Source organism: Tamandua tetradactyla, chromosome 17 (assembly GCF_023851605.1).
Source record: "Tamandua tetradactyla isolate mTamTet1 chromosome 17, mTamTet1.pri, whole genome shotgun sequence".
Classification (NCBI taxonomy): Eukaryota; Metazoa; Chordata; class Mammalia; order Pilosa; family Myrmecophagidae; genus Tamandua; species Tamandua tetradactyla.
In genome coordinates this window covers 48,595,188-48,606,022 of record NC_135343.1, presented here as the reverse complement: position 1 = coordinate 48,606,022, position 10,835 = coordinate 48,595,188, and the positions used below count along the sequence as shown (strand labels likewise).

Sequence of the window (10,835 nt, the reverse complement as noted above, 5' to 3'; positions counted from 1 at the left end):
CAAGAAAAGATGAATCAATGGTAAGTGCTATGCTGAGAATGAAAACAGAATGATTTGATAGGGGGTTCCTAGGCAGCTACTACGTATTGAGTGATCAGGGTGGGCCTCTCTATGAAGATGAAGCCTGAATGACAATAAGGAACCACCTGTTTACATGTCTTAAGGTGGGCGGAAGCTTGAGGTACTCAAAACAACTGAACGAAGGCTGGTGGTTGATGTTGTTGATGAGGGAGGAGTTTGAGGAGGTAGACAGGGGTCCTAACATTTAAGTCTCTGTAAATGCGAAGAAGGAACCTGGACTTTATTCTAAGTGCAATGGGAAGTCACAGGAAGGTTTTAATTGGGAAGGAACATGATCTGACTGGTGTTATATCAATCCAAACCGACCTCCCTGGAACCACTCCTAATGTCTTCCAGCCACACAAATGGCCATTCAGAGAAAACTCCAGAAAGATCTCTTCTTTGTGGTTTTTATTGATAGTTTTTCCTCCAGCTGGTAAAAACAATCTTTAAAACTCCCAACCTTGCCTCTGCTACAACTGAAAAAGCAAGTTGTATCCTCACACCCTTAAGAGAGGATCTGGGCCCCACGGACCAAGAGCAGTCAGTTCTGGTGACATCCAGCCCTCCCCTGACAGTGGGAGAGTAGCCAGGAGGGTCAGGACCCAGCAGATACTGAAGGCAGCTCTTTCCTGCAAGGGCTGAGGCCTCTGGTCAACGCATGCGGCTACAGGAGAAAGGGCACTCCTAGGAAAGGAAGTGGATGTATCTCCCGGAGGGGCTGGAACTAGCTGGGCTGGCAGAAGCACCAGATGCATGTTTTTAGCTCTGCATTCAGCAAGCTTACGTCGGTAGCAGCAGACCACTGGTTGGGTCTGGCAGGCTGACAACCACAGCTCATACACCAGGGAGTGAAGCCAAAAGCAGAGCAGAATTTGAAAGTGAGAGTCAGAAAGTGGGCAATCCTTGGAGTCTGGAACTAAATCCAACTACAAGGTCCTCTTGTTGTCTGCCTTAATGTGCTAAAGCTAGGCAGCATCTCTGGCTACCAGAATCCTAACATCCTCCCTGTAGGACCTCAGAGTGCAGGAACCTGTCTGCCCCAACCCTGCATGCTTCTTCAGCACCCTTGTCCGTGGACCCTGTCCCTTCCCACACCCTCAAAGACCACCGATAATAACAATTCATGTTGTTCCTTTGAGAACTGGTTCTAGGTTTCCAACCCATTGCTTAATCTTGGGAAATTTCAACCAACTAAGATGTGATTCCCTTTCCTTCATGTATATTTCCATCCTTCCTCATTTTTCTACACCTTTCACCCCACTTTCCTCCAACTAGAACCAGCATCCAAGGGCTAACTTCCCCAAATCCGCTGTGGTCTGATCTCTCCCCCTTCCTTGAAAATCTCTTCTCCCTCCTCACAAAGAACCCTATCCCCCGACACACACATGCCCCCACCTCCCTCTCTCCCTCCCCCAGAGAAGAACTAAGCCAGAAACCTCAAGAGAGTAGGATAAAGTAAGGATAAGCTAAAGAGGGGAGAGCCATCTCCATTTCCACATAATGGGACCAGCAGGTCACCAGGATCAGGCACAGCGACCCAAAACTTAGGCACTGGCAGCTAAGGAATGCCCAGAGTTGGCCCAGGACAGGATATCTCAGTGAGACAATGACTCTCCTGCCACAAATCGGCCTAAAACTACACGTCATGGCTGATGCCTGATTAAGCTGTATGATTATGGTCCAATCAGCCAATTTTTACAATAGCCACCACTATTAGTATAGATAGTGCTTTACTGTTTATGCATTTTCTCATTCAATCCTTGCAGCCATCCCTGAGGTAGTTATCATCATCCCCATTTTACAGATGAGTAAACTGAGATCCCGAGATTGGACTAACTGCCAAACATCACACACTCATTAGTGACAAAGCCATGGAAAATCCCAATCCCAAGGGGACTCCTGAATAGTTTATAGGCTGCTGCCAAGGAAGGTGGAGCTGAAAACCTCAACTGGAAAGGAATGGGTTGTTCACTGGAGTGCAAGAGGGCCCCTCAGCAAGGATGAGCGAGGCACATTCACAGGCCAAGACCAGAACTGAGCAGAAGAAGCTTAAAGCATCTGGGAGCCATGAGACAGGAGAGGGTCTTTAAGTTTGGTTAAGTGTTGACCTTGAGTTCAAATATGCACAGAGTCCAGACTCCAGGGACTGAAGAAACAAGAGGTCACCAGCAACTGCAAGTCCAAGGGCTAGCCACAGGGCAGGCACAGTGTGACTGAAGAGCTGCCACAAAGTGGCTCCATTTCAGCTTGGCCAAAAGAGCTGCCACAAAGTGGCTCCATTTCAGCTTGGCCAAAGAACTGGGGCCTCGGGGCAGTGGTCCTTCCCCTTGAGAGCCCTGAAAATCTTATAAGAACTATAAAACCTTTCCCCAGAAAAACCCAGACACACATGAGCATACGACATTCTGCATACAATTTCGGGGACCACAGACTCTAAGAGGAGAACTCCTGCTTTAGGACAGCGGTTGTACCCTGAGTAAAGTCTCTGGTGCAGACCTATCTCAAAGCTGCTATTATCTTCTGGGACTATTCCTCTTTTCGTCTTCCCTGAATATTCAGTATGTCATGAAGTTATTTTGAATGGGAGCCAAGGAAAAGGGTTCTGCCCAAGCTCTAGCAAGAAAAAGCAGCTGTGGCATGGCAGTGGTGCACAGCCAGGAAGCAAAAAACAAAGAAAGATGGGGTCACGTGTACCACCCAGAAGGTCACTTGGGGACCTTTTCTCTACTCAAATTTAGAGAAGGGCTGTGGAGCCAGTGGAGAGAAGGCAGTGGTGTGCTTCCTCTTAGAAAGGAAAGCTTTCCCTGGCTGGGTGTGGTATCTGAAGTCCTGCCCCATCCCCACCTCCCCTCTCCCTGTCTCCCTAAACACACTTAAGCATTGGCCCTGTTATTCATGGACTTGTGGCTGGGACTCCTATGAACACCCAGGAATTTAATCACCCTCTTTCGTGGAAGAAGGAAAACTGGATGGGGGAGATCTCAGGACAGAGATTCCATGTTGCAACATGGGGATCATGCACTCCCTAGAGAAAACCCGATAAACTGGGAGACTCAGCCAAGCCCCCCTGCAAGGTCTCAGTGCACATGAGCTCTCATCTACCTCATGGCCCTTCCTTTTGACCTGGCCCCCTCATGATAAGAAGCCAAAGTCATAACTAGGTCCTGTGCCACATCCCCAAAACTACTTGGTCCAAGGTAGAGGGCCAGGGTTGGAGGGGATCCAGGGGTTTGGGGGTGGGGAGCCTTGATTAGCTGCAGAGCAGCAGCTCTGATCTCTCCAGGGAAGCAGGAATCAGGCAAAGGTTGACCCTGACATTAGCCCCTCAAGACCCAGAGAGGGCAGATACTGAAGTTCAAGTGATCACTCTTGACTCACAGAAGGCTCAGATGGTTGGACTTCAGGCCCAGCAGCCCCCAGTGTCTCTGTGGTTAGGCCATTCCAGCCATCACCCAAGTTCGTGATGGTTTGCCCAGCTCTAGATGGATGTTTCATCACACGTAGCCAGAGGAGCCCCAGTCAGCCGAACGTGGGCTGGGCTCGGGCAAGGATCAAGTAGGAAGGGTGGAGGGAAGCCACCAAAGCCACTGCCCCTCTTGGCCAGGGCCAGGGGCAGCCGCTCATCTTCAGGAGATGGGGAGGGAGGGTCCTGGCTGTAGCTTGTGGTCCCGGATGGCGGGGCCCCCAGGTCCAAGCCCACCTTGTCTCGAGCCAGGAGCTCCCGCTGTCGCCGATGCTGCTGATGCCGACCAATCAGGAGGAGAGTCAGGGATGCTGCAAGAACCCCCAGGAAGAAGCCAGCCAGCCCAGCCCCCACTGTGTGGGCCCGGCTATGGGGGAGCCGCTGGCTGCCCCATACCAAGCTGTAAGCCGCTACCACGCGGGCAGCTCCCCCCTCCTGACATTCACAGGCATAAGCACCCATAGCCCCTGGGGTCACCACCACCTCTAGCCCATCCCGCCGTGGGGGCAATGCAGTCACTCCGTCAGGCTGGTGCCACACACAGGATGCCCAGGCTGAGCTTGGGGAACACGGCAAGACCACATGTGCAGCTGTGGCCACAGGAACTTCAAACACCACTGGGTGTTCTGTGGAGAGACAGCAAAGGCACAAAAAGGTGGTGAGGATACAGCCTGGAGATGCAAGAGGGAGAAATGAGTGATACTGGATCGGGGAAGGGGATTCCTCAAGAGGATAAAGTCCTGGGTCACTGGCCGCCATCCTCCTAGGACCTAGCAGGTCCAAAGTGGACAACTCTCTAACCCCCTACCCCTACTCCTCCTCCCACAGTTCCCGAAACCATACAGACCTCCAGGCTCCTTGGGACACAGAGAAGAGACATCTACTGCTTCCATGTCTTGGACCAGCCTATAAAGAAGAGAATACATGGTCAATCAACCTTTCCTTCTACCCTTCTTAGTATTGGTGAGCACTCACACACTCGCTGCATCCTCCAGCATCTCTAAATCACTCCTGGAATCACTGGCCAACATTCTTCTCATAACTAAATTTTCCCCCAACTAAAACTCAGTAACTCTTATACGCCTCATGTCAATTTGCTATATTAAATTCTGCAAATATATCTAGCAGGCCATAGCTAGCTAAACTCATACTAGGTCTGTCAGAAAGATGCTTGATAGGGAGGCTTTAAAAAACACATAGGATTAAGTTGTTCATATGTTACTAAAATACTTTTTTAAAAAAATGAAACTTGAGAACTTTCTAAGAAATGGAACTGGTTTTCTACAACTATAAGATTTCTCTGGGGAAAAAATATAAAAACTACAGCTTGTTTTTTTCTACCATTGAAGAGAAAGAACAAACTTTTTTCCTATAAAAATGTATCGAAATTCAGTAAGAGTAACCACAATCAGATACCATTTCACACCCACTAGAATGGCTACTATTAAAAAAAGAAAACAGAGGTGCATGGGTGGTTCAGTGGTAGAATGCTTGCATTCCATGCAGGAGACCCAGGCTCAATTTCAGGATCATGGACCCAAAAAAAGGAAAGAAAGAAAAACAGAAAATTAGAAGTGTTGGAAAGGATGTGGAGAAATAGGAACTCATTAATTCATTGCTGGTGGGACTATAAAATGGGCAGCCGCATGGAGGACAGTCTGGTGGTTCCCCCAAATATAGAATTACCGTATGACCCACAATCCCACTTCTAAGTACATATTCAAAAGAATTGAAAGGAGGGATTCAAATAGATATTTGCATACTGATGTTCATAGTGGTATTATTTACAATTTCCAAAAGGTGGAAGCAACACAAGTGTCCACCAACCAATGAATGGATTAACAAAATGTGACATATACACACAATGGAATATTATTCAGCACTAAAAAGAATGAAGTTCTGATAAATGCAACAACATGGATGAACCCTGAAGACATCACATTGAGTGATATAAGCCAGATACAAAAGGACAAATATTATATGATCTCACTACTCTGAAACAATCCAAATAAGCAAACTCACAGAGTCAGAATCTAGAATATAAATTACCAGGGGCTGGTGTTGAGGTAGTGAATGGGGAGTTAATGCTTGAAAAAAAAAAAATCAGAGTCAGTGAGATGCCTTTCTGTTTCATAAAAGCAGCCTTTATCTCCCCAGGACTCTTCTCCGACAGTGTTGCTACACAGTGGCCTCTAATGGATCTGTTGGCTCTGTTTCAAACACAGCACAATCCTAGTACTTCAGGATTTGGGCGGGCTGTGTCTGACAGAGGGATAGCAAGATAGACTGCTTATTGCCCACCCCCCAGGCACCACTCTCAGAAGTCGGGCGGCAGGGGAAGGGGGGCAGGCACGGGCAGGGCCGGCTTGTAAAACCTCTTCTGCATCTATCAGTGAAGCCCAACTGAAAGCTCAGTCTGAACACACAAACATCTCAGTTTGTGTGAACTCCTTCAATGCAAATTGAGGCCCCTGAAACGAGCCCTGAGACTGATATGAACAGATGGAAGTTTCCTGGGTAAAACCAAGGTTTACTAGTCTAGTCAGGCTTGGGAACATGGTAAGATCACATGTACAAAAGTAATTTATTTTATTATTTTTTTTTTTTTACGTGGGCAGGCACCAGGAAACAAACCCACATCTCCAGTATGGCAGGTGAGAACTCTACCTGCTGAGCCACCACGGCCCTGTACAAAGGTAATTTAGAATACATGTGTAAGGAAGACATTGCCTGTATTTTAGAACTTCACCTACTCTTTGAGACCAAAGGAAGAAGGGTTTACTATGTCCAGAATCTAAATTTTCTGTAGCACATAATCTAACTCAACCTGTCTGGATATATCATTTAAAAAATCCAAACACAGGGAGCCCAGAATAAGAATGAGAGCTTTTAATCCTGTATAATTTAATGTAACGCCAGGATACACCTCAGAGTATGTTATAGTATATACACTAAGCAGATATACAAAAAGTATTGGCAAAATTCCTTGAGGGATGGGAGAAAAAATATGGAACTATTAAACTTTACCATCAGGGAATCCCCTGATACTGTATCAAACAGCAGGAACACCCAAATCAATGGGCCAAGCCCTTGATCTTGAGGCTTACTCTTGTGAAGTTTATGTAGGTAGCAGAGAAGCTTAGCCTACCTATAGGTATCTTAAGAGTTACTTCTGGAGGACCTCTTTTGTTGCTCAGATCTGACCTCACTCTCTCTAAGTCCAACTCTGCAAGTAAAATCATTATCCTCCCCGCTACGTGGGACATGACATCCAGAAGTAAAAGTCTTGCTGGCAGCATGGGAGATGACTCCCAGAGATGAGTCTGGCACTGTGGGATCAACAATTCCATCCTGACCAAAAGGGGGGAAAAAAGTGTAACAAATAAGGTTTCAGTGGCAGAGAGAGTTCAAATAGAGTCAAGAGGCTACACTGGAGGTCACTCTTACGCATGCTTCAGTTAGACCTTGCTACCTATCATAGCTTATCAAAACCCAACCAACACTATTTCTGCAAATACTAAGAATACCTAGGGCATTATATAAGATTCTACAAAGGTTCCATGTACTAGAGTAACTCTATAAAACTTATAACCTCCAGATGGGTCCCTACACTAGGCAAGTCCTGAAACCTAGAGGGCCCAGCCTCTCCAGAATATCAGATGGGTCCATCTTCCTGCCCCATATTAGTGACAGACCCTTCCAACATGAAAAGGTTAGAATGGTCATAACCCAAACACCCCTCAAGAGAGGGATGGAAAAATCAAAGGTGATAGTGGAGTTATACAGAGAAGATAGGAATTAGTAAATGAATATGATTGCTGAATCATTAAATTGCTATCTCTTAGTCTCCAGTATATTAGAGCAGCTAGAAGTAAAAACCTAAAATTGTGGAATTGTAACCCATGCCAAACTTTGAAATATGTTCTACAACTAACTGCTGTGCTTTGAAATTGATTGCTTTTTTGTATATATGCTATTTTTCACAAAAAAAAAAGTCGATTGTGAAGATAAAAAAATATTTGAGCCCTCTAGCCCCCTGTATTCTGGAGCAGCTAGAAGGAAAAATATAACAGGATCATATGGTAGCCTATGACAAACTCTGAGATCTGTCCTGCAATTACTTGTCGAAGAGTGCTTTGAAAACTATTGCTTTGTTTCTTTCTTTGCTTTGTATATATGTTGTATTATACAATAAAAAAGTAAAAAAAATTGTTCATCAAAAATATAAAACTTCCATTGGTTAAAATATTTTTAAATAGCTTAAAATTACTTCTGCTTGAAAAATTATTATTTATGAATTGGTATTGAATAAAAGCCTAAAAGTTTAAACCTTTATCAATTTCAGGATAAACTGCTAATAAGTAAAATTAATATGCTATTGTGAATTAACCAATACTTTAACCAATAATTTTGTTTTTTGAAATACTTATGCATACCAGAAGAAAAGTTTAATTCCTCTATTGCTACGAATGACTATAATTTGCACAATTTATATAGGATACATATAGTGTGTGTGTGTACATATGTACGTGTGTTATATAACATGCACAGTGTCTCTACAGCTAATCTGAATCAAAGAAAAAATGTCATTTTGAATCTTGGCTCCCACAAAGGCAAGCTGAGAAAAGGAAAATTAAACCATTTTACCTCTTATTTTACTTATAAATTGTATACAGGAGTTGTGTTTTTCTAAAGATTTATAATTACAAATTTAGAAACTTCTATATTAAATACCCTAAGTTCAAAAAGTAATAAAAATATAAAACTGGAAAATTTAACATTTCTTACTTAGAAAATCTTACTTACCAACAGAAATGTAAAAAAAAAAAATCTATTAGGTTGTGTGTGGGGTGTGTATATAAACTTTAACCCTTTAAAGTAACTTTATGTCCTCGCTTGTGGGGATGTTTATCTACTGATTTTTTTAAACAGCTTTATTGAAATAAATAATTGACATGTAAAAGCTTAAAGTAAAAGCAGGTAGTTTATATATATATCCATGAAATCATCACCACAGCAACATAATAAATATATCCATTAGCTCCAAAAGTTTTCCCCTGCCCCCTGGTGATCCTCCCCCCTCCACACCACCGCCACCCCAGTTCCTAGGCAATTACTGATCTGGTTTCTGTTGCTATATATTAATTGGCATTTTCTAGAATTTAATATAAATGGAATCACATAGAATATACTCCTTTTTGCCTGGTTTCTTCCATGCAGAATAATTATTTTGAGATTCGTCCATGTTAATCCATGTATCATTAGTTCCTTTTTATTGCTGAGTAGCTTCCATTTTAAGGCTAATAACACCTTCCCCAGTTGTTAGACATTTGTCTTGTTTACAAATCATAGCAAGTACAGCTCCTATGAACATTCCGATACAAACCTTCATACATGCATATGCTTTCATTTCTCTTGGATAAATACCTAGGAGTGGAACGGCTAGGTCATAAGGTAGATACGTGTTAACTTTCTAATAAACTGCTAAACTGTTTTCCAAAATAGTTATGCCATTTTACATTCCTGCCACAGCATATGAGAGACACAGCACACAGCACGGTTGGTTTACAACAGCACTAACACTTGGTATGATCAGTCTTTTAAACTTTAATTCATGACTCACTTAAGTCATCAAGTCCCAACTCCGTTATATATTAAAACCACCTGGAAAGTTTTTTTTAATCTCTGACTATTTATATTTGTGATGTTAAAGCAAGGCATCAATGTTTTTAAAGGTCCCTAAGTTATTCCAATATACAAGCAAGACTGAGACCCACTTTTCTAAATCCTTCTTACATTCCAACCTTCAAGGGGGGCTGCAGGTAAAGGGTGAAGAGATCCAGGCCCAACCCACAAAGGATCTGAGAGTCAGCTCAGATAAAGCAGAGCTGGTAGACAGACATATTGACAATGCAGATTCACTGCACAACAAGCCAAACATCATACTAGTTCAGAGACAATAGACAGACATACAGACAGCAGACAAAAAGATGGAGCAGAGTCAAAGGACAGATAGCACTGACGATGCAGAAATAACAGATAGAAAACAGCACGCATCAGTGACAAAAGACATGAGTAGGCAAATCACACTCAAAAGAAACAAAAATGACTATTAAATGGGAAAAAAAATTAACCTGGCCCAATATTCAATGAAATACAAATTAAAATAACCATGAGATACCCGCTTTCCCTATTAGATTGGTAAAAGAGTAAAATAAATCTGAACAAATAATCATTTGTGGGAAAATGATTATTTACTGATGCAATTTTATGGACCATTGGAATTGTATTTTAAAAAACCGGCTTTCTGGGATGATGGGTCAGAAGTGTAAAAAGAATGTTTATAACAGGAGGGGGAAGGATATGGGAAGGTACCTCAAAATGCCTGGTGCCACCAGGCTATCAGGTGGTACTGAGTCTTTCAATTAGGTCCCATGGAAGCAGGCAAGACAGAATGTTCATGATAAGACACTTGAATCTTTCTACATCAAACTTAATCCAACCTATTTTCTCCTAGTTCAGATTACAACAGATATCTTCAGCAAGTACGTCTTCCTCAACTCCCTACCTTTACAATGAAGACTACTCAGAAGTTGCTGAGATTATTCCAATGGGGTTGAGTCACATAAAATAACAAAACCTTCATTGGGCCTGCCAAGAGAGCCTAAACCGCTCCAGAATGGGGTTCATTAATGACTTCCTGGCATGAACTTTAGGCACCCCACCTACTCCCAGGAAGGGAGGTAGCTATGAACAGGCTCCTATATCCTTTTGCCCAACCCTTAAAAAGTGAGCAGGAAACCATTTTGGTAAGGTCCCTGAAAAATCTCCTGTTTTTAAGCAGGGCATGATGCAATCTGACATACATTTTCATGCCAGCTGCTGAATGGCAAATAGGTGGTAGGGGCTCAAAACTGGCAAAGGGAGACAAGTTAGGAGGTTACTGGGGTAGTCCAGTTAAGAAGCGATGCTGTCTTGGACTAGGGTGGTAGTAACAGAGATGGAGAGAAGTGGATGGGCTAAGGATACGTTCTGGAGCTAGAGTCATATAAATTGCAGTACAATGTGGTGATTCCTGGCTTGAGCAACTGGGTGAATGGAGGTTCCTTTACTGAGATGAGGAAAACCAGAGGAGGATTATTTATTAGGGAAAGAGAAAAGAACGCTGCATATTTACACTTGATAAGTTTGAGTTGCTTATGAAGCATCTAAGGGGGCTATGAAACAGGCAGTTGGGTAGGGAATCCAGTCACTCAGTGAGAGATACATTTGTGGTTGTCATCGGCACTCGAAAGGAAGTAATGGGAAT

General features: G+C 43.4%; 1 protein-coding gene across 3 annotated transcripts in view; it reads right to left on the bottom strand.

The window, feature by feature from the left end:
* Window positions 1-200: 200 nt before the first annotated feature.
* Window positions 201-10,835, bottom strand: part of SEMA4F (ssemaphorin 4F) — a 31,280-nt gene continuing 20,645 nt past the window's right edge. For 2 of the 3 annotated variants that reach the window (XM_077134678.1, XM_077134676.1), the window contains 2 exons: window positions 4,374-4,432; window positions 201-4,152 (listed from right to left, as the gene is read on the bottom strand). In XM_077134678.1, the coding sequence (XP_076990793.1) occupies window positions 3,542-4,152; window positions 4,374-4,432 (670 nt within the window). In that variant the 3' untranslated portion in view covers window positions 201-3,541. The remainder of the gene's footprint in view (window positions 4,153-4,373; window positions 4,433-10,835) is intronic. The other variant, XM_077134677.1, reaches the window with a different exon arrangement.